The sequence below is a fragment of the Bactrocera dorsalis genome, chromosome 5 (assembly GCF_023373825.1).
Source record: "Bactrocera dorsalis isolate Fly_Bdor chromosome 5, ASM2337382v1, whole genome shotgun sequence".
Classification (NCBI taxonomy): domain Eukaryota; kingdom Metazoa; phylum Arthropoda; class Insecta; order Diptera; family Tephritidae; genus Bactrocera; species Bactrocera dorsalis.
The window spans coordinates 54,889,518-54,912,386 of record NC_064307.1 but is presented as its reverse complement, the minus strand read 5'-3'; the positions used below and the strand labels follow the sequence as shown (position 1 = coordinate 54,912,386).

Here is a 22,869-nt window from a genome sequence, read left to right as displayed (position 1 = left end):
AAGTGGAGATAAAAATTTTTTGAACCACATCGCGTCACGAATGTAATAAATGAACGTAATCACCAAATAACGGGTGATTTTTTTGAGGTTAGGATTTTCATGCATTAGTATTTGACAGATCACGTGGGATTTCAGACATGGTGTCAAAGAGAAAGATGCTCAGTATGCTTTGACATTTCATCATGAATAGACTTACTAACGAGCAACGCTTGCAAATCATTGAATTTTATTACCAAAATCAGTGTTCGGTTCGAAATGTGTTTCGCGCTTTACGTATCGACAAATTTTGTTCAGCGATGAGGCTCATTTCTGGTTGAATGGCTACGTAAATAAGCAAAATTGCCGCATTTGGGGTGAAGAGCAACCAGAAGCCGTTCAAGAACTGCCCATGCATCCCGAAAAATGCACTGTTTGGTGTGGTTTGTACGCTGGTGGAATCATTGGACCGTATTTTTTCAAAGATGCTGTTGGACGCAACGTTACGGTGAATGGCGATCGCTATCGTTCGATGCTAACAAACTTTTTGTTGCCAAAAATGGAAGAACTGAACTTGGTTGACATGTGGTTTCAACAAGATGGCGCTACATGCCACACAGCTCGCGATTCTATGGCCATTTTGAGGGAAAACTTCGGACAACAATTCATCTCAAGAAATGGACCCGTAAATTGGCCACCAAGATCATGCGATTTAACGCCTTTAGACTATTTTTTGTGGGGCTACGTCAAATCTAAAGTCTACAGAAATAAGCCAGCAACTATTCCAGCTTTGGAAGACAACATTTCCGAAGAAATTCGGGCTATTCCGGCCGAAATGCTCGAAAAAGTTGCCCAAAATTGGACTTTCCGAATGGACTACCTAAGACGCAGCCGCGGTCAACATTTAAATGAAATTATCTTCAAAAAGTAAATGTCATGAACCAATCTAACGTTTCAAATAAAGAACCGATGAGATTTTGCAAATTTTATGCGTTTTTTTTTTAAAAAAAGTTATCAAGCTCTTAAAAAATCACCCTTTACAAGGTGTGTTTCAAAGTAAACTTTTAGAATCTAGCGCCATCTGCGTTTAAATGTGCTATCTCTATCGATTGTCCAGTGAGAATTTCATGATATTTCATCGATTGGAAGTGAAGTTATTGCGTTTTAAGTGTCAGTATGTTTATGTTATCAATTGCGAAAATAAGCTCCGAACAGAGAGCCAACATTAAATTTTGTTTTAAAATTGGTAAAACTTTTACCGAAACGTTTCAATTGATGAAACAAGTTTATGGTGATGATTGCCTTTCAACGTTTTCAAAGTGGTTGTGAGGACATAAATGACGATCAACATGTGGGCCTATCAAAATCCGTGATCACCGGAAATTCGAACGAAACTGTGAGGATCACAAATCAGCCGAAATCATCATTGAAATTCATGGGAGTGGAATTGAACAACTCTAAAACATGGATTTAATTGACTGGCGACCAAAAATTGCTCAGAATCCAACATTCGAAGGATGATTATTTGACCAAAAATCACATCACTCCCCGTATTCATCTGATATGGCACCGTGCGACTTCTTCCTTTTCGGAAAAATGCATTTTCCCATGAAACGAAAGCGTTATGCAGACGTAGAGGCCATTCAAACGGCTTGCACGGGTTGCTGGCGGCCATACCGGCCAACGAGTTAAAACACTCGTTCAACATGCTTTTGGACTGTGCAAAAAACTGTATTAAAGCAGAAGGAGACTATTTTGAATAAAATAAATTTATTTTGCTGAAAAAACCATTTGTTCGTATTTTTTTTAAGTCTTGTTTACTTTGGAACAGAAAATGTGGACTTGATGGCAGTTCTGAGCAGAGCGAATAATAAACAGAAATTTTGAAAATAATAATTTGGAAGGCAATAATTTATTTTTCACGACGTATGTATGTATGTCCCTCTACAACTGATAATAAAATCGCAAAATAATGAAGAACACAAACAAATTTCCGCTCCCGATGTTATCCAATATGCACCAGTTTCAATTGGAGAACGCTATGAAGAATCTGCTGAGTCAAGCAATAAGGACGTTAAGATGTATCGGCTCCATCATACACGAAATAACTAACAGGTCACTACAATTCAGGACTTGCTAAACCAATTAATTTTGAGGTTAGATCCTTTCACCACCAGTCAAAGAGAAATACCATGCAAAAGTAAATCAATTTTATTAAAATCAGTTTTTGATTTGTTGAGTAATATTCAAAAAATTCCTTTTTCGTTTATCTACTTTTTCAATGTAATATAATTAATTAAAATGCATTACCATCGGGTGGTGGCGGAATAGGAAACGGGAGACTTTTACAAAAGTTTCACTTTTATATAGTTGATGTCATCCACGCTGGCTTTGTAAGTTGGTGGAGTTAGAATGCTTAACTACTCTAGGATTTTTTGCACGTAAAGGACAGTTTCCGAGAAGCTTTACAGGCGATGGGGTTGCATAAAAGACGACGATCACTGGGACGAAACGATGGACGACACCATATTGTGCTGGACAGCGCCTACGTTGAGTGAGCTCTTTCCGATTATAATAAGCAACTGCGGACTCTCTAACCGCGGCAATTGTGGGACAAGTAAAAAAAAAAACGATGACATAATTTTTAACGAATCGCTGGAACTTATTGAGAATAAAATTTTTGGATGAAAAATGACTGCCCGATTTTAGTATGCCTGCACCACAAAGAACTGAACAGTTGTCTACTGATTTATAAAATATAGTAATAAAAGTAAGTGACAGGAAGCATAATGAAAGCAAGTAAATCGAAGATTGCAATCCATTCACGATTTCATCGACTAATGAATGTTGAACACTTTCGCTACATTTTTATACTCTTGTAACGGTTAACGGTTGTTTGTATCATCCAAATAGTCGAGTTAGACATAGGGTTATATTACATACATATGTATGTATATGTATATGAACATATATAGACAGTGGCGGATTGACGTATAAGCACTACAAGCACGTGCTTGGGGCCTCTGTTCTCCAGGGGCCTCCATCCTCTGCTGGCGGTTCATTTTATACTTACATTTTATCGAGATTCATCCACAATAAATATGTCCGAAATCACAAGGCGGGAGCAGTCCGGGAGTGACCCATCATACACCCCCGCAGGGCCCTGCCCCTGCGTGTCCCGGCCGCACGTCGCGTCGCGCCCCCGCGAGACTGAGTGAGTGAGTTGTCTTTGCATTGCAAATGATAGCGCCCATACCCGTTACCGCTCGTACTTACCTACTTTATTTACGGAGTGGCTTTGATTGAAACTACATACACTTATCGTTACCCCACACAATATCTAGAGGGTTGCAAAATAGATATTACAGAGTGCAGAGGACAATCATATGACAATGCTTCTAATATGTCAGGACGATACAAGGGGATGCAGCAAAAAATTTTAGAGCATAATAAATATGCTGTATTTATACCATGCGCTGCATATTCTCTAAACTTGATTGGTCGTAGTGCTGCTGATTGTTGTACGATCGCAGTGAATTTATTTTCAATTGTGCAGTTGTTATACATTTTTTTCGGCTTCTACTCATAGTTGGGCAGTTTTAGCATTCTGCGATAGCATTCTGAAGTCGCTATCGGACACTCTTTGGGAAGCTTACGCTGTAGCTACGAGTGTAATATTACAATTCTATCCGAAAATTTTGGATGCTTTAGATGAAATTGCTGAGGACACAAGGTGAGATCAGGTTAGAATCACAAAATATTTCAAACAAAATGCAAAATTTTGAGTTTTTATTTATGCTCACTTTGTGGAATGATATTCTACAAGTTTTTCATCGCACCAGTAAAGGACTCCAAGAAGAAGGATTAAATCTTAAAACGTGTTCCAATTTGTATCATTCTTTATCGGGTCATCTCGTTGAAATGAGGAATCAATTTGAAAAATTTAAAGGCGAGGCAAGAAAAATTTTACCTAATGTGTAATATAAGGAAACTCGAAGACGAATTAGGAAGAAACAAGTAAATGATGGAAATGCAGAGGAACTTGATTTGAATTCTAGAGACAAATTCCGCATTGAGGCTTTCAATGTAATAATTTACACACTTAATGCTCAAATGCAAGAAGAGGTGATGTATATCACGAAGTTTCACAAAAGTTTTCATTTCTTGCGGATCTAAATAAGTCATTTTCAGAATATGAAAAAGATATTAAATTGCTCTTAGAATCTTACCCAGAAGACTTCAATGAAAACATTCTCAGCGAATTTAATCATTTTCACAAATATGTTCGAATAAAATATGAATTTTCCGAAATGAAGGTCGCCCATTTCGATCTATATGAAATGATTATTAAAGATAAAGTAAAGTGTGTTTTCCCAAATATAGAAGTGGCGTTTAGAATCTTTTACAGCTTAATTATTACCAACTGCTCTGCTGAACGATCCTTCTCACAACTAAAAAGATTAAAAAACCCGCAAAGAACAAAAATCCGTCCAGACAAGCTTAATTCTTTAGCATTAATGTTTATTGAGGCAGACATACTTCGACAAATAAATTTCGACGATGTAATTTCGGGGTTTGCTCCGATTAAGGCAAGGAAAAAAATGTTTTAAGTTTTAAATTATACCTACTACACTTTCTATTTTTATGAACTTTCATTTTATACTTTCTACCTTCCATTCCATATATAGGGGCCTACACAGGCTCTGTGCTTAGGGCCTCGGATACTCTTGATCCGCCACTGTATATGGATGATGAGGATGACAGGGCGAGTTGAATTTAGAGTGACTGACTGTATGTTCGTTTATGCAAGGGATACCTTGAGTAAACATTGAGATATCTTAATGGTACTTGGTACACGTTTTCCTTTGGCAAAAAAGTGAGAACGAATTTGTAGATGAACGTAATCGAACCATGCTCGCGCCCACATAACGCCATTAAACAAAAACCTATAAAATAGCATAACTATTAAACCAATTTCAACCGAATTAGGTATATGACATTGTCTTGACGTTTAGTTGTGAAAATGAATCAGACTACAGGTGTGCTTGTAGTCCATATTGCAGAAATAAAATTCCATAAAATCAAGCACAAATCAATATATTCGTATATAACTATGCAGAAATAAGGTTTTTAAAGTATGCCAGCTGGAATGTAACAATTGCAAAAATCGGATAATTGTTCACATGTACCCAATGTGTTGATCCAGTGCGTTAGCCTGATTTTTTGCCAAAAATATCTACATATCTATGAAGTATGTTATTAAAATTTGAGGAAAATGTTTTTTGTATAATAATATACCCTTGTGTTAAAAATGGAAAATGGAAAAGATAACAACAGATTTCTACGTTATCACTATGGTCATAACCTTCGACAAATTTCGTTTGATACGGGTGGTAGGTACGGAATGACTAATAGCAGGAACAGTAAAAACGTAGAATCGCGGCCCGTGTCAGCTGATACGACCTATCTCTTAGGATGCCGTAGGAATCCACGGCATTTGAATTTTTGCCGTGGAAAGGTGTTTGCTGATTGCTCTCTCACAACGCAGGGTTGCCAATATCGATATACTGTAGTAATTATAAAAGTTGTCTTCAATATGTTTGGAATTTTCTTAAAATAACTGAAAATAAGAGTCGATTGCTATTATTTATAAATATATAAACTATTTTCAATAGTTTGTTTTCAGTTTTGATATTTTATATTATAAAAAATTGTAATTGAAAACATAGATGTGTATTGAGCAATGGCAACATTGTTCAAATGTAAACAAGCGCCATTAAAACAAACGTCAAATGAAAAATTTATTGGATTTATTCAAAAAGGAAAATACGTGTGTGCAAATAAATAAACTATGGACGACGAAAAATTAATAGCTTTAGTTCAGACTAAAAATGAACTATTTAACAAGAGCAGTCCATACTACAAACTGCAATCCAGGAAGTATGCTTTGTGGAAAGAAATCGGAAGAGAATTGAACGCAAGTGGTAAGTTGCTTTGTTATTTACAACTGTTCTAACTGTTGTTAATAATAAATAATTATATTTATAAAGGACAAATGTGTCGCCGTAGATGGCTAACACTTCGGTGCCGGTACGGGAGGGAAGTGCGAAAGGCTAACGCCCCATCAGGCAGCGGGATGGAGTTCAAAAGTCAGTGGCATTTGTTAGAGGCTATGAAGTTCCTGAAGACACATATTGTACCACGACCGTAAATTTTAGTATATTAATTGAATATACTTGTATTTGTAATAAAAACTTAAATTTACAGGGTTAGATGCTCACAAATTATTTGTGAAACCGCTGTCGGTGATCAGGGTGAGTTGCAATCACCAGCTGAAGAAACTCAATTGCAGACACAAGGACATGCGCACGAGTCGGAAGTGCCATCACCGTTATGGCCCTTGTCGCCATTAAGCCCAATTACAATATCGCTGCCGTCGCCATCGCCTCCTTTCCCAGTGGCGCAAAGCGTAGTGGAGAAACGATCTACGCAGGTGGCTACCAAAAAGGGTAGAAAACGAGGGTCATCTGTGTCATCTACTAGCGAGGTTGAGCAGAAAATGATTGAAGCCATCGAACTTTACAAAAATAGATGGTCATCAACGCAGCCAACTCAGCAAACCGAACAACAACAATCCGCAAACCCGGCTGTGCAGTCATTCTGCAATTTAATGGTTTCCATTTTAAATAAAATGGACGAAGAAAAACAAGCTAGGGCAATAGAGAAAATGTTGCAAACTGCATTTGAAGTGCAGAGAGAATCATAAAATTAAATAAAATGTAAAATGAATTTAATATATAGTATATAATTTAATAGATAGTTAATTAATAGAGAGTTATGAAGGATTTTAATTTTAAAATATTATTTTAGTTTTATTTATATGTTGTTAAATAATTAATTTATTATGTAAATAGTTCTAAAGTAATTATTTCTAATTAGTTCCTCCAGGAGCAAATGGTCCTCCTGTAATAGCGTCTAAATTGTTCTGGAATGGTACAAATTCTTCATTTATCAAATAGTTAGCAAGTCTTTCCCGTAAGTTAAACGCATTTGAAGGACCTCTACGCACCGAAGTTCGCATTGGTCGTAAAGAGTTGTTTTAATTTTCCCGGCACCACTAACCGGCAAGAACAATGTTGTTCTTCCACTCGATCTACATACATAGTTCTCCGGACAATACCAGCGATTTTAATCGTTCAACATTATAAAATTGTGTAAGGCTATGCAAGCCAACACAATTTTTTCAAAATTTTCTGGATTACATTCAAAATTCTCCACCGAGCAGTATATATACCAAAGGAATTTTCTATGACTCTACGAGCGCGTGACAATCGATTGAAAATGCGTTTCGTGTGTCTTAGATTAGCTCCGGGAAACGGGCGCATTAAATTATTTCGTAATGGGATCCGGATCGAAAAACCAACAACCAGATCGATCATGTTGTGATACACGGAAGACACGTCTCCAGTGTTTTAGATATGCGTGCGCTCCGAGGTCCTAACATCGACTCAGGCTGTCTACCTCGCAACGTTACGATCGACCACAACACGTGCCGGATGGGATAGATACCGAGAGTTGAAGAGGGAAGCGAGACGCATTTGCAGACAGAAGAAGAAAGAGGCCGAAATGCGTGAGTACGAACAGCTTGATAAGCTGGCCGACAGGGGTAATGCTTGAAAATTCTACGAAAAAATACGGCGGCTTACAGAAGGTTTCAAGACCGGAGCATACTCCTGTAGAACCCCCAAAGGTGATCTAGCCACCGATGCCCAGAGCATACTTAGATTATGGAGGGAACACTTCTCCAGCGTGCTGAATGGCAGTGAACACAGAACACCAGGAGAAGGCGAACCCGATTCCCTAATCGATGACGATGGAGCAGACGTTCCATTACCCGGCCATGAAGAAGTTCGAATAGCAGTTGCCCGCCTGAAGAACAACAAAGCGGCGGGGCCGACGGATTGCCGGCCGAGCTATTCAAACACGGCGGCGAAGAATTGATAAGGAGCATGCATCAGCTTCTTTGCAAAATATGGTCGGATGAAAGCATGTCCAACGATTGGAATTTAAGTGTGCTATGCCCAATCCATAAAAAAGGAGACCCCACAATCTGCGCCAACTACCGTGGGATAAGCCTCCTCAACATCGCGTACAAGGTTCTATCGAGCGTATTGCGTGAAAGATTAAAGCCCACCGTCAACAAACTGATTGGACCTTATCAGTGTGGCTTCAGACCTGGTAAATCAACAACCGACCAGATATTTACCATGCGCCAAATCTTGGAAAAGACCCGTGAAAAGAGAATCGACACTCACCACCTATTCGTCGATTTCAAAAGGTGCATTTGACAGCACGAAAAGGAGCTGCGTCTATGCCGCTATGTCTCCATTTGGTATCCCCGCTAAACTAATACGACTGTGTAAACTGACGTTGAGCAACACGAAAAGCTTCGTCAGAATCGGGAAGGACCTCTCCGAGCCGTTCGATTCCAAACGAGGTTTCAGACAAGGCGACTCCCTATCGTGCGACTTTTTCAATCTGCTGCGGGAGAAAATTATTAGAGCTGCAGAACTGAATCGAGCAGGTACAATCTTTTATAAGAGTGTACAACTGTTGGCGTTTTTTTTTTTTTTTTTTTTTTTTTTTTTGTTGCCGGAGGGGGAATCTTCGAAAGATACCGTCTTGTTTCGGACGGCATGCACGATTCATCCCACTCGCGCATGTGCCGCCATTGTTACCAAGAGCGGAACCTGCGGAGTAGGACGCCTACGTACTAAACCCTAACTCCGTCTCCTCACGCTATTTATTTCCTTGCGGGACCGCCGCTAGGCATTTCTTCGCAAGGATAGCTTTAGCCGGTTGGCTCTCTTTCTACGGGTTTTCCAGCTCCAAGTTGATCGCTCGTCTTTCGCTCGTTCTTTGCTATTCCTTCCTTCTAAGCTCTGTTAGGGCTGTCGCGCTCCATTCTCTAACAAACTTCTACACCTTCTGAGAACGTAACATGTGTGGTACAATATTTTCTGGGGTTAACCGCTCTGAAAGAAGTTTCTCTAGCTCCTCGCTTTCATCTTTATAACGGGGGCGTAGAAAGAAAATGTGCCACGCGTTCTCATTCCCGTTTCCACAAAAAAGCAGTTAAACTCATCGTCATGTCCATATTTCTGTAAATATTCTCTGAAGTAGCCGTGTCCAGTCAGGAAGTGCGTCAAGTAATAGTCAGTTTCTCCGTGATTTTTCTCTACCCACCCCTGCACGTTTCTGAACTAACGTGTGTGTCCATCTACCTTCTGTTGTTTCGTCCCATCGTTTCTGCCACTCATTAAGGCTGGTTTGTTTTCCTTGCTGCTTCTCTTGTTTATTTAATCGTATGCCCGCGTTTTTCGCTTTGTCATAAATTCTTTTTAGCTCCATCGCCATAATATCTGGAGACATGATACCTGAATAAAGCCGCTTCGTGTGACACAGTCCGGAAAGCACAAGCTACCCTGATTGCACTTAACCGAACTACTGCTTTTGCCGTATTTGCATATGATTTGTGCAGCAATGCTGGTCCCCATATGGGTGCTGCGTACATCAGTACTGGCTGGTTAACTTTTGCCAGAAGAGCGCGTCTATTTTGACTAGGTCCACCTATGTTGCCACCTATGTTGGCCATGTTTCTAGTTAATGCAGCCGTCACCTTTGCTACTTTCTCGCAGGCTTTCGCGATTTGAGTTCGATAATTTAGCCTCGTGTCAATAATTACACCCAGGTATTTCAACGATTTTTGCATTGGGATATTGTATCCATCGATGTTGAGCGTAGTCGCCTCTAGCTTTTTCCTACTCGTTATTAGTATCGCTTCAGTTTTTTGGCCTGCTAACTGGAGCTTTGCTTTTGTGAGCCATTCTTTTATTTTTATCGCCACGTGGTTGCATAGATACTCTACATGTCTTATTTCTTTTGCCACTACCGTTACTGCTATATCATCAGCGTACCCGATTATTTGTATTTCTTTGGGCAGTGGAAGACGTAGCACACCGTCGTATAAGACATTCCACAGTAGTGGCCCTAGTACTGAGCCCTGTGGTACACCGCCTGTTATAGTGTAGTTTTTAGGACCTTCTTCGGTGTCATATAGCAGTAATCTGTGCGAGAGGTAGCTAGATATGATCTTCAGTAGGTAGAGTGGTGTCTTCTTTTGTTTCAGGGCGTCCATGATATGCGGCCAGTAGGCCGAATTGAAAGCATTTTTAACGTCGAACGTCACAACCGCGCAATATTCTTTGCTGCCATATAACCATCTGGTTCCTTCAATTGCCTTACTTGCGATCTCTGTTAGCTTTTTTATGGCGTCTACTGTCGACCTGTGCCTTCGAAAGCCATACTGGTTTTCAGCTAAGCCCGGTGGCTGTCTTTCTGGATGTTCTAGCCGCACACAGATTATACGCTCCAGTATTTTCCCCATTATGTCCAACGTACATAATGGTCGGTAGGAGCCTGGCTCTCCTGCTGGTTTATTTGGCTTTTGTATAAGCACTAGCCGCTGCTTTTTCCAAATCTTAGGGAATACTCCCTCCCGTGAGCTGGAGGGATGCCATCTAGACCTGATGCTTCAGTATTTTCGAATCTCTCTGCTGCTTCAATAGTTTCTTGGTCAGTAACTATCGGTGCGTTTGTAGCTTCTTTTATTTGCTGCCTTTGTAGCAATTGCGTCGCAAAAAGCGTTTGGGCAACCGTCTTTAATAGTCTAGAGCATGTAGGCGGTTGTCCTTTATGGTCTTTAAACTTTGACATGAGGATTTTGTATGCATCTCCCCACGGGTTTTCTTCGACCTTGTTGCATAGCTCTTTAAAACAACAGGCTTTGCTCTTCTTTATTGCTTTCTTCAGTTCGTTTCGTTTTCGTTTAAAGCGCTCGTTTAGCATTTCAAAATCTGCCGTTTGTCGTCCCCTTTGACACTGGCGCCTAGCTTTGTGGCATTCACTTCTCAGGGCTTTAATAGTGTCATTCCACCAATATGCGGGTTTCCTGTATGCGCCTTGTTTTTTCCTGCACATCGCGGCATCGCAGGCTTTACTGACATATTTGACTAGGCATTCAGCCTTCTGTTCTGTGTCCATAGCGTAGTTCGGATTATCTTCTAACATTAATTTGTAGATATCTTCATCAAGTGTTTCGGCTTTCCAGCCTCTGGTTTGAACCTTTTTACGAGCCTTAGGCATTTTGTGCGTTTTGCCGATTTCAAGCAGGATTGCTAAGTGGTCACTGTGTGTGTACAAGTCGCTGACTTGCCATGTACACGACCGCACTAGAGAGCTACTAGCGAACGTAATATCGATCACAGAGCCGCGGCCGTTTTTTTCGAACGTATTTCTGTTACCAATGTTTAGCAAGACGGTGTTCAGTACGGGGAAAGCCTTCAGAAGGATTTCTCCTCGTCTGTTTGTGTACACGCTGCCCCACTCCACTGCCCATGCATTGAAGTCACCTGCCACTATGTTCACTGTGGTGTTCGACACTTCTCGCACTAGGTTATCGATGATTCTTGCATATTCATCCTGTGCGATGCTTGGCGGGATGTAGCAACTATAAAAGTTTATTCCGCAGATTTTTGCCCGCGTGTAATAGGCTTGTCCTGTTAATGGTATTTCCTGAAACACGTTTTCTCCACAGACACAAATGGCCGCTTTGCCCGTTAGGTTGGAGGTCCATGTTGCTGGGCTAATGTTCTTGTATTGTTCGCAGACTATTGCCCCTCGATTTTCTGCTCAAACACTGTATGCGTAAGTAGGTTTTGAGCTGCTTCGCTATGGTTGAGGTTGAGCTGTAGGACTCTCATATTTTGGCTCTTTTGCACGCTTCTTGGTAGAGAGGACATTTCTTGCTGCCTATCTGATGGTCAGACTTCTCTTTTCCATGTTTTATACATGCACTGCAGGACGGCTCCTTGCTGCATGTCTTTGCAAAGTGTCCTTTTTCCCCACATTTGAGGCAGCACTGACTCCTATCATCTGAGTTTTTGCAGGTTCTCGCCAGGTGGCCATATTCCAAACATCGGAAGCATTTTTTAAGGTTTGGCTTCTCCCTCATTCTGCACACCACCCATCCTATTTTAATTTTTTTGGCTTCAACAAGTAGCCTAGCCTGTAAGGTGGGGAGGTTTATTACGGCTGTTTGGGTGCCTGCGTATGACGCCCTAATGGCTCTGATTGAGCTTTTATCAAACTCCTCTAGTTTTCCTATTTGCGTACGAATAGCATTTGCAATGTCTTCCTCTCCGGTTATTTCATCCAAATCCCAGATTTCTACAGTGGTCTCACTCGTTAGGGCTTTAATTTTGGCTTGATCTCCAAGCACTTTGCCTATTTCGCTGGTGTTTTCCATCTGCGCGCTCTTCAGTTCCATTAGAATTTCACCTTTGGCCGTCTTTCTTATCCGGGTTACACTTTCCCCCACTTTCTGCAGGGCATCTTCTTTTTTAACAGCTCTTAAAATATCGCTGTATGTCATGTTACCAGTTCGCTCGATCACTATCGCGTCAGGCCTTGGTCGATGCTTATATGTTGCTTTCTTTTTCTTTTTTATTTCCGTCCAGCCATCTTGTTTTCCCTGTACCTTTCCATTGTTATTTGAGGTTAGCGAACTTACTTTTTCCTCGTTATTTTTTGTCTTCTTTGGTTCTTCTCCATGGGTGGTTTTATTCTTTTTTGGAGGAGTCTGTCTTTTTGCCTGTTTTTTCTCACGAGGCCTTTTAGGCGTTATCTCCGTTGTTACGGGCATATTTAAAATATTTCGTCTTGCTTCCTTGCTCTTCTGGTATTCCTCTAAGGTTTTTTCGTAGATCTTCGTTATATTGCCAACGAGGTCCCTAAGGTTGTTGTTAATTGTTCGATGCGGTGGGCGCATCAAATCTATCATCTTCTTAATTTCTTCGCCAAGCTCCGTCATGTAGTCGCCGCGAGGTTTTACTGCTTTCGCTTGCGGCGTGTTGTCTTGCAGCGCCGGTGGCGACGATCTTGTTCGCGTCGGTTTTTCTACGCTTAGCAGCTTTATTGGGGATCTACTAAGTCGCGATGACCGCTTGAATGGATCTATTTCCATTACAGGTGTCCTTTGCAAGTCAGTTCCTGCCGCTTTGGTATTATTCGGGTCTTTTGGGTTTCCCGCGTCATTGCTCATTATAGTAGCATAAATGTTACTGCTACTGTTGCTGCTACTTCTGCTGTCGTTTAACTTGTTGTTTTTTCTCATGTACATATCCATTCCTTTCTATTGTACCAGCGCATCGTGTGTAGGGGGGCGGGCCGAAATAAACAGGAGCGGGTGTACCCTCGGTGGCTATGCACCTACCCCAGTTCCCTGAGGCCTGTTCTTCGCTTTACTGGTCCCGGAAAACACGGACGGACCAGAGCTCGCCCGGGGCAACGCAGACTACTAATCTTGCGCCCAATGCACACTCCTTGACCAGAGCCCGAAGGGGCTGGTTACTAATGAGCACCGCGGCTAACACCTCGGCAGAGCTAGCTCACATCACCCTATCCATCTTGGCAGCAGAGAAGTCGCTGGCAAGATTTAAAGGGACTCCCAGTGCGCCGCGATGTACATCGGTCAAAGAAAAACAAACAGCCGCACCTAACATGGTGAACAGACGCTGACCAGGAAGCCGCCCATTGTGAGTCCGTCGCGCCTGGATTTTTCATATTACCCACCATGCCCGTGCATGATGGGGGGGGGACACCATTTTTGAGAGACGGTATAGGCTGGCCTCTGTCGCAGGAGTTTCATCGGCTTAGCTAGCATTTATACCGCAACCTCCACTCCTGCTGCTCCTCGTCGGGGATTGCTTATTCGTCATAGCTTATTTCGCAACTAACCTGTTACTACAGGCCGTCCGGCTATCTGCGACCTGCCGACCCTGCTGGCGTATGCCGATGATATTGATATCATCGCTCTCAACACCCGCGCCGTTAGTTCTGCTTTCTCCAGACTGAACAAGGAAGCAACGCAAATGGGTCTGGCAGTGAACGAGGGCAATACGAAATATCTCCTGTCATCAAACAAACAGTCGTCGCACTCGCGACTTGGCTCTCACGTCACTGTTGACAGTCATAACTTTGAAGTTGTAGATAATTTCGTCTATCTTGGAACCAGCGTAAACACCACCAACAATGTCAGCCTGGAAATCCAACGCAGGATTACTCTTTCCAACAGGTGCTGCTTCGAACTGAGTAGGCAATTGAAAAGTAAAGTCCTCTCTCGACGAACAAAAACCAAACTCTATAAGTCGCTCATAATTCCCGTCCTGCTATATGGTGCAGAGGCTTGGACGATGACAACAACCGATGAGTCGACGTTGCGAGTTTTCGAGAGAAAAGTTCTGCGGAAGATTTATGGTCCCTTACGCATTGGCAACGGCGAATACCGCAGTCGATGGAACGATGAGCGAGATATACGACGACATGAACATAGCGAATTAAGAGACAGCGACTACGCTGGCTAGGTCATGTTGTCCGGATGGATGAAAACACTCCAGCTCTGAAAGTATTCGACGCAGTACCCGCCGCGGGAAGCAGAGGAGGAGGAAGACCTCCACTCCGGTGGAAGGACCAAGTGGAGAAGGACCTGGTCTCGCTTGGAATATCCAATTGGCGCCTCGTAGCGAAGAGAAGAAACGACTGGCGCGCTGTTGTTGACTCGGCTATAATCGCGTAAGCGGTGTCTACGTCAGTAAAGAAAGAGAAGAATGGGAATGCAGCATCTCCAACGAAAAAGTAAGGAAAAGGTTCCGGTGACACGTCAGACAGTGGCTTAGGTGGTGGCAAAGGAAGAGTGTTTTGTATTAATGCATTACCAAATGGAGTAAGTCGAAAGATTCCTGCATAAATAATGTATTAACTAGAATGTTAAACAATTGAATATACAGTACCTCCGTCACTTTGACTTTCATAGCTGCCAATACTAACTGCTGTGAACGTATATTTCGCATCACATTCAGCCATCAAAACGATGCTAAAGAATTTTTTATAATTGTGGAACATCGAATTGGAATTGGCCGGCATAATTCGGAATGTTCCACATATTATAAAAATCTTTTGCAATGTCCATTTATTGAGACTCTTTTGGCTCGCTTACATAAATTGGAGAAAGTAGCTACCAGATTACTTCACACGTCTCTAATGTGATTTCGCGTACTGTTGACTTTCCTAACTTATAGGTCCATGCAATGCTCTGCACCGACACACCTTGTGACAAATAGCTAACAATGGTAAGAAAAGTATATATTGGGTTGTCAAAAAAGTCTTGCGGTATTTTCGCTAGTTGGCGCTGAATGCGCGTAGTTCCAGTTTTATTCGTCGCATCGGGTCATGCTATACCTTTTTGGAAAGCTCATTTTACGCGCTTACACGTGTTTGATTGATTGTCGTTTCTTGTAAGTCGTTCGTGAGTTCTAGCGTCGCAAACATGGAGCAAAATAAAGAGAAAATACGGCATATTTTACAGTACTACTACGATAAAGCCAAAAATGCATCTCAAGCCGCCAATAAAATTTGTGCAGTTTATGGACCCGATACAGTTTCCATTTCCACCGCACAACGATGGTTTCAACGTTTTCGTTCTGGTGTAGAGGTGGTCGAAGATGCGCCACGCTCCGGAAGGCCTGTCGTCGAAAATTGCGATAAAATCGCTGAATTGGTCGAAAGAGACCGGCATAGTAGCAGCCGTAGCATCGGTCAAGAGCTGGGCATGAGTCATCAAAAATTCATTTCAATTTCAATAAAAAAAAAAAATTCAATAAAAATACCGCAAGACTTTTTTGACAACCCATTACTTTCACTGTAATTCAGCAGGCTGGAGAAGTGTTCCCTTCATAAGTTTAGTACGCTCTGGGCATCGGTTACTAGCTCACCTCAGGGGGTTCTAAGAAAGTATGCGGTGTTGAAACCTTCTGTAAATCGCCTCATTTCTTCATAGAATTTTCGAGCATCACCCCAGTCGGCAATCCCGCAGATCCGTTATACCGAGCGATATCTTGAAGAACTTCACTATGATGCGGATTCTGGCTAGACGTTTATCCACCGGGGGAATGACAGTAATCGACGACGGAGTCTCTCTCCCACCACGAATCCCACACCGAATTTGCGCTCCTTTATATGGCCACTGTAGTAAATGCCACAAGGAAATACTCACCTCAGTCCTTGACCCATCCTTCGCATTTCTTGGACGGCGGTGATGTTAACCTTCAATCCAACGAGGACATTAACCAGCTGGGCAGTTCCCAATTAAGGGACATTACCTTAAATCGTTATCTTTAGTGCGTTTGCCATGGTCGTTTATTAAAAGGGGGGTCTCTCATCCGAGGCTGTTTTTTGTGCTTAATCATTGGAAGCGTTTTTTACGTGGCTGGCCTTATCACTTTAGCTCGTCATCAAACGGATGTTCTCTGGCTACCCAGAGGATACTAGGTCTAGGACCGGAAGTCGTGAGTGGAAATCAGAGAACTTTCCTCAATTGCGTGAACTTCTACACATGACTCCACCATATAGTGCTATATATAATTATTTTCGTTATTCTCACAAACCTAATGTCAAATATGACGCCCAGGATTCGATTTCGATCCTCTGGTTGACGTTCTGCACCTTAAGGTATTTCCCTGACTTTGATTCTTGCAAGTCTAAAGAATAAGAAATGTTCATTGTACCCAACTTAGTCCTTCCGTACTTGTTATACATTGGTTTGCACATATCAAGTTTTTCAGTTATAATTTTTCAAAACATAAAACCCAATTATTTAAAGTAGTCTACCTATTTATAAATAGTTGTATTCGACTGTAATTTTTCATTTGTTAGACATTTCATACAATTCTAAAAATTGTGTCAGCAGCAATATGGAAGTGGACAATAGCGGTGAAATGTTTTTAAGTTTGTGCGAATTGTTTCCTTTATATAGTTTATATAAAAAGTATAAAAACAAAAAACGAAAGGGAATGTACAAAATTCGCCCATCAATAAAAACTGGGGCTTTTGTGGTTACCAGTTAAAACACTTTTCTGGTAATGAAAAACAGCGAACCAGAACAACTTTTTTTGCATACAAGGATGCCGCCGGACGTCTATAATTTGCTTCTGAATTTGGTATGGAAATCCTTGAAAAAGCCAAGGCAGCGGATTGGCCCGAGGAAAGGCTCTCGTTGGAAGTCTTGCGGCATTTTTATTAAATTTTTTTTTTATTGAAATTGAAATGAATTTTTGATGACTCATGCCCAGCTCTTGACTGATGCTACGGCTGCTACTATGCCGGTCTCTTTCGACCAATTCAGCGATTTTATCGCAATTTTCGACGACAGGCCTTCCGGAGCGTGGCGCATCTTCGACCACCTCTACACCAGAACGAAAACGTTGAAACCATCGTTGTGCGGTGGAAATGGAAACTGTATCGGGTCCATAAACTGCACAAATTTTATTGGCGGCTTGAGATGCATTTTTGGCTTTATCTTAGTAGTACTGTAAAATATGCCGTATTTTCTCTTTATTTTGCTTCATGTTTGCGACGCTATAACTCACGAACGACGTAAAATAAACGACAATCAATTAAACAAGTGTTAGCGCTTGAGCTTTCCAAAAAGGTATAGCATGACCCGATGCGACGAATAAAACTAGAAGTACGCGCTTTCAGCGTCAACTAGTGAAAATACCGCAAGACTTTTTTGACAACCTAATATGAATAACGCCAGGAGAAGGCGAACTCGATTCCCCAATCGATGACGATGGTGCAGACGTTCCATTGCCCGACAATGAAGAAGTTCAAATAGCAATTCATCGTCTGAAGAACAACAAAGGGGCGGGGCCGATATAATGCCGGCCGAGCCATTCAAACACGGCGGTACTGTGATGGTTCAAGGAAAGTTGAATAACTTATTTAAAATTATTTTATCTAATTTTTCCCCAATTGTGCAAAAAATTTTAAATTTTTAACATTTTTCGGAAGAAAATCGTTCATATGATATAAAATAATCACGCAAATGTGCCTTTTTTTCAAAGCTTGTAGCCGAGAAGTCGTACTGTCGTCTAAATAAAGTTAACCCGGAAGAGCGTATTTTAATTTTTGACAGTTGTTGTTGTTGTCGTAGCGGCAGAATTCTGCCGAGTTGACCGTACTTGCCCGGGTTCGTCCTGTACGTAGGAACGACTGTCGTGGAGTTGGAATGGACTACTTTGGAGTTTCTTGTGTTTGCCAGGTGTGTTGTGTCCCCACAGTTTTAAAACATTCAAAAAAAATGTATACATATATTATAGAAATATTGTTAGTAAATTATTTCGGTGCTTTTCCATTGTGAATGTCCCTAATTTTGACAGTTTGTCTATGCACGACTCTTTCATTGCCGCAATTTGACATAGCTCCTGACGTTTTTACATAATATTCTTCCCAAAGGGTCAGTGCAGAATTTTAACAATTTTTTCATACAAAATTTGCGATTTTATTGCGTAGTCTTTTACAAATATAATTCAAACTATTTATTGTTAACAGGTCGGAGTTTACCACATATACGATGTCATTAACGCAAGTTGTTCGTAGCTGCAGCCGTTTTGCTGCAAAATCACTGCGTGTAACTGCCGCAGTGTCGTCCACTGCCCAGCCACAAATGCGTTTGATGCACAGGATTAGCAGCAATTCACCTGCCGTAAGCGCTTTGCTAAATCAGGTAAGTGGACAAAAGTTTAAGAATAATGATATCAAAGAATGCGTTCAACCAATACATACTCTTAACCTCAAAATGGTTTTAGATGCTGCTATAATCACAATAGAAAATCATGGGAAAATAATATAATATTCAAGTAATAAGTATTAGATATTGGTAGAGCCCTTACCTGTATTGAGATAGTCATAAATATATACAAGTAATTGTAAAATAAACACAGCATGTACTCAAATTTATCGAAATCATCATAAATCTAACAATCACTTTGATTTAATTAAAAACAACCTTCTCACTCATTCCGTTCTTCATATTTAGCAAAATTACAAAAAATCCTTTGAAGTGCGCACATATGCATCAGCTAAACGCAGTTTGGAGGAAATTCAAGATCGGGTTTTGAAAGTAGTCGCAAGCTATGACAAAGTGACTGCTGACAAGGTAATAAAAGGTTTGGAAGAAGAACTAACTTTTGGTTTTTTTGTTTTGTTCTTGTTTTCGGTTCATTAGAACTATTCTGCATGGCAATCACAATTTGTGCGAAACTATTCTGCAAAGCCGCCACTTACTCTTAAATTAATAGGAGAACGCGTCTTGCTCGTACTGAAACTGTATGACAAGATCGACCCCAGCAAGGTAATTGGTGTTTTTTAATGGTTAAATAATCAATATGTGAATGAAGTAATAATTAATTTTTTAATTATTATAAATTATTTAATCAATTGTTTTTGCCAATATTATTTGATTGAACCGAAAACAAGTTATTTACGCTATGTAATGCATATATTTTCATTCAACAGCTCAGCGTTGACTCGCATTTCATTAATGATCTTGGTCTCGACTCATTGGATCATGTGGAAGTTATAATGGCCATGGAAGATGAGTTCGGTTTTGAAATTCCCGATTCAGATGCGGAAAAATTACTGAAACCTGCTGACATCATTAAATATGTTGCAGACAAGGAGGACATATACGATTAAGCCGTTAAAATGATTAGTTCTATAAATGATAGTAATGCACGCAAGTGAAATGTAATTTGTTTAAACACATGAAATGAGTGTAATTTACATTTACTGTTAAACCAAATACAAACAAAAAACCTAAGAATATCCGCATTATTTTGCTTATCGAATGATATTAATAATGTTGAGTACTGCATCAACGCTACATTAAGCACTTTTTAAGAATCTTATATTAATTGAAAAGAACGAAAGCAAAATAAAGTATTTTTTTAGAGAAAATAAGAACTGTTTTGTTAGACCTTCAAAATTTTAAATATTAATTATTTTGCTTATCGAATGGTATTAATTATGTTGAGTACTGCATCAACGCTACATTAAGCACTTTTTAAGAATCTTATATGAATTGAAAAGAGCGAAAGCAAAATAAAATTTTTTTAGAGAAAAGAACTGTTTTGTTAGATCTTCAAAATTTTACTTGTCTTGTTGTTGTTTTAAATTTAAAGATGTGTGAGCATAGTGTATATTGTTGTGACCACTAGGTAACAAGAAGAAGAAGCATTCAGTTTGAATTGTCAAATTGTTACAGAAACATAAAAATGAATACCAAGTCGAAATCTTGCTTAATTGATGAAATGCTAACTGAATTGGGTAATTTAACTTACTATTTACATTATGTCAATTACTTTTATAACACATTTACCATTTTGTAGCAATTAGTCGGCAATCTATGTCTCATCAGTCGAATGTAATTTCAGACATCATTGATAAGTCAAATAATATAATGCTTCAAATTGAATCTACGCGCGTTAGCACAAATAGTGCTAACACTACTACAGATAACTCCACAAATAAAACATTTCGTTGTAAAAGGGAAATAGTACAGATTTTGGCTAAAATAATTGAAAATTCACCACAGATGTTTAGCGCCAATATGCAGACTCTCGCAGCCAGCTTGAATCAAAACGGTGACCAGTTTGAACAATATCTAGAACAGAGCCATCAACGTGCCGAGTATTTAAGTAGCTGCGTTAGAAAATTGCTAGCTGTGGGCGATACACTAACGCAAATAAAAACTGTTCTACATGAGGCTGATGACATTAATAATTCTGAAGTATATGAACCATCGAGTGAATAATTTTTGTTATTAAGAAAGTCGATTATCAATCATTTCTATATATTTTATATTTTAAAATGTTTTACATGCTGGAAACTGTGTTTAATAAATAGGTGATTAAATTCATAAAACTTTCTGTGCGCGCTGACTGTGTATTTGCTGTTGGCGTTCCATTTGTAAATATTTCTTGATTTTCACGTATATAATTAAGCTCTTCTAGGTTAGCAAGTATATTTTGTAATTTTTTTTCCTCCTCAGGTTTGAAAGCTTGTTCAATATTATTTACAGCTGGACATAGCTTATCCAACTGCTTCGCGAATGCACATAATTGATCTAATTTCTTTTCAAAAGACTGAGCGCATTCTTGTTGCTGTGTTTCATTTCGAAATTGTGTAAGTTTCTGCTGAAATTTTTTAAAGACATTATAGATCTCCGAGGCTGAAGGTAACTCCGTTGCACAGCTGATATTTTGAAGTGAAGTGCTTCCTGGTGATTGTTCACGTGAATTAACCATTATGGTCATATCTCTCGCCATTGTACAATTCATTCGCTGTTGCTGCTCTTTTATTGGTAGGCGTTTAGGCTTGTGTAAATTTGAGGGATACTCTTCAAATGCTTTGAATATATCTGCGAAGTCTGCTACTGTAGGATTGTCCTTGGAGGGTGTAATTTCAGAATTAATATCTTTAATTTCACGTTGATAACCATCATAAAAACTCGACAGATTTATAATTGAGGTTTTTACCCTATGCTCTTTGATATTATTTTCGTGTTTATTGTAATTTTTATATATGTTTTTAGAAATTTCCGAAAAATCAACATTTCTTAAAGCCATTTTCATATTTTAATTGAATATTCAAATATCTGACACTTTGTGGTGTAATTCACAATAGTTGAAGTAAAATAACAGTGTTGCCTACTCAAATTTGATAAATTCAACCAAATGCACGAAATTCTTGTGCTTTACAAACTTGCATTAACATGGGTCAAATGCGCAAATAAATGTAAATTAAGCCCGCTAATGCATATCAGCGCTGTCGTCTGTCAGGGCTATTATACCGTAAATACATATCAGCCAATATGTAACATATCTTACCAAAATTAGCTGAACGTATAATGTTGTACATAATTTAGTTGAATGCCGAAAACATGTGAAATTATATTATACTACATACTTATAATAAATTCCTTTATTGTAAATGTGATTGGTGTTGCTCTAGACCTTGGTATCATCTATTGCATTCTTCTGGTTGGGGTTTTGCTAATCAACTCAATATCATAAATTTAGCCTCTTTTGTTAAGTTTATGTCAGATATGTACATATATTTGAGAATGATTTTAATATAAGTTGTTTGAATTTTAGCATGCCTATATTATTAATAAATTTTTTTCATATTACACCGGTCTACAACAATTTTGCGAACGGGGTTTACACGCCTTAATAATAATACAAAATAGTTCTAAATATAGGACTAGTTGGTTCAATGTGAACAGGTGGAAGTTTTTTTCCTTTTTATATTGAAATAAAAGAAAAATTACCATACAAAACAATGATAACATTCCAATCCATTTTTTTTTTAATTTATTCCGTCTCAAAATTGCAAAATGTAATCCATACGTGACCCAAGCAGAGTTCCGTTCAAAGTATGCATATTATTTTGTCCTCACTCGTTGATGTGGACGGAACAACTTCTACATCTGACTCTTCATCACAACTACTAGAAGGAATGTAATCCTTGTCTCTATCAACATCATCATCGTCTTCTGAGTCACAAAAATCGGACAGATCCAAGAGATCAGCATTCAAAGTGTTTCATTGATCTCTTGATCACCATGTTTTTTCCTTGACATCTTTTATTTTATTTTTCAAATTAGCTGAATTAATTCGTCTAAAGCAATAAAGAAATAAACAAAATGTTAAGTGTGCACCGGTGATAGGAAGGAAGTAAAATTACTTACTGGGGCCGCGTGATCACTGGTGCACTTACGAAAAATTTATTAAAAGTCACTTTCTGTTTTCAAATATTTATAAATGGATATAAACAAAATGTTATCAGAATTTTTTTTAGCCCGAATGAGTAAATCGCGATTATGGGCCCTGACGCGAGATTTGTAAAATGTATAACTAGACATTACTACATTAA

The 22,869-nt window shown here is 39.6% G+C and overlaps 4 protein-coding genes across 5 annotated transcripts; 3 read left to right on the top strand and 1 right to left on the bottom strand.

Annotated features, from left to right (window-relative positions):
* The first annotated feature begins 5,333 nt into the window (after positions 1–5,333).
* On the top strand, positions 5,334–6,793 carry LOC125778734 (transcription factor Adf-1-like). The gene is made up of 3 exons (XM_049457881.1): positions 5,334–5,960; positions 6,027–6,183; positions 6,244–6,793. The coding sequence occupies exons 1-3, from the start codon at positions 5,828–5,830 to the stop codon at positions 6,740–6,742; spliced, it is 789 nt and encodes a 262-aa protein (XP_049313838.1). The 5' UTR covers positions 5,334–5,827; the 3' UTR covers positions 6,743–6,793.
* Positions 6,794–18,233: 11,440 nt separating this feature from the next.
* On the top strand, positions 18,234–19,758 carry LOC105232863 (acyl carrier protein, mitochondrial). Of its 2 annotated transcripts, none has more exons than XM_011214746.4 (4): positions 18,234–18,388; positions 18,484–18,658; positions 18,971–19,090; positions 19,450–19,758. In XM_011214746.4, exons 2-4 carry the CDS (start codon positions 18,506–18,508, stop codon positions 19,627–19,629), a joined length of 453 nt encoding a protein of 150 aa, XP_011213048.1. In that variant the 5' UTR covers positions 18,234–18,388; positions 18,484–18,505; the 3' UTR covers positions 19,630–19,758. The 2 variants fall into 2 exon arrangements, with proteins under 2 accessions (XP_011213048.1, XP_011213047.2); XM_011214745.4 differs by lacking the exon at positions 18,971–19,090 and adding an exon at positions 19,160–19,285 and having other exon boundaries at positions 18,235–18,388.
* A 150-nt stretch (positions 19,759–19,908) lies between these two features.
* Positions 19,909–20,856, top strand: LOC105232861 (uncharacterized). The gene is made up of 2 exons (XM_011214741.3): positions 19,909–20,259; positions 20,322–20,856. The coding sequence occupies exons 1-2, from the start codon at positions 20,208–20,210 to the stop codon at positions 20,744–20,746; spliced, it is 477 nt and encodes a 158-aa protein (XP_011213043.2). The 5' UTR covers positions 19,909–20,207; the 3' UTR covers positions 20,747–20,856.
* On the bottom strand, positions 20,769–22,795 carry LOC105232862 (augmin complex subunit msd5). The gene has a single exon (XM_019992703.3). It carries the CDS (start codon positions 21,564–21,566, stop codon positions 20,808–20,810), a length of 759 nt encoding a protein of 252 aa, XP_019848262.2. The 5' UTR covers positions 21,567–22,795; the 3' UTR covers positions 20,769–20,807.
* Positions 22,796–22,869: the final 74 nt, after the last annotated feature.

What these genes read in the sequence shown, in the direction of transcription:
- LOC125778734 (XM_049457881.1), top strand. Translation starts at nt 5,828, where the DNA reads ATGGACGACGAAAAATTAATAGCTTTAGTTCAGACTAAAAATGAACTA. An exon ending in AAGAGAATTGAACGCAAGTG is followed by an intron (nt 5,961 to 6,026) that starts GTAAGTTGCTTT and finishes ATATTTATAAAG; the next exon opens with GACAAATGTGTCGCCGTAGA. An exon ending in ACACATATTGTACCACGACC is followed by an intron (nt 6,184 to 6,243) that starts GTAAATTTTAGT and finishes TTAAATTTACAG; the next exon opens with GGTTAGATGCTCACAAATTA.
- LOC105232863 (XM_011214745.4), top strand. Translation starts at nt 18,506, where the DNA reads ATGTCATTAACGCAAGTTGTTCGTAGCTGCAGCCGTTTTGCTGCAAAA. An exon ending in TAAGCGCTTTGCTAAATCAG is followed by an intron (nt 18,659 to 19,159) that starts GTAAGTGGACAA and finishes TCGGTTCATTAG; the next exon opens with AACTATTCTGCATGGCAATC. An exon ending in ACAAGATCGACCCCAGCAAG is followed by an intron (nt 19,286 to 19,449) that starts GTAATTGGTGTT and finishes TTCATTCAACAG; the next exon opens with CTCAGCGTTGACTCGCATTT.
- LOC105232861 (XM_011214741.3), top strand. Translation starts at nt 20,208, where the DNA reads ATGAATACCAAGTCGAAATCTTGCTTAATTGATGAAATGCTAACTGAA. An exon ending in TGAAATGCTAACTGAATTGG is followed by an intron (nt 20,260 to 20,321) that starts GTAATTTAACTT and finishes ACCATTTTGTAG; the next exon opens with CAATTAGTCGGCAATCTATG.
- LOC105232862 (XM_019992703.3), bottom strand. Translation starts at nt 21,566, where the DNA reads ATGAAAATGGCTTTAAGAAATGTTGATTTTTCGGAAATTTCTAAAAAC.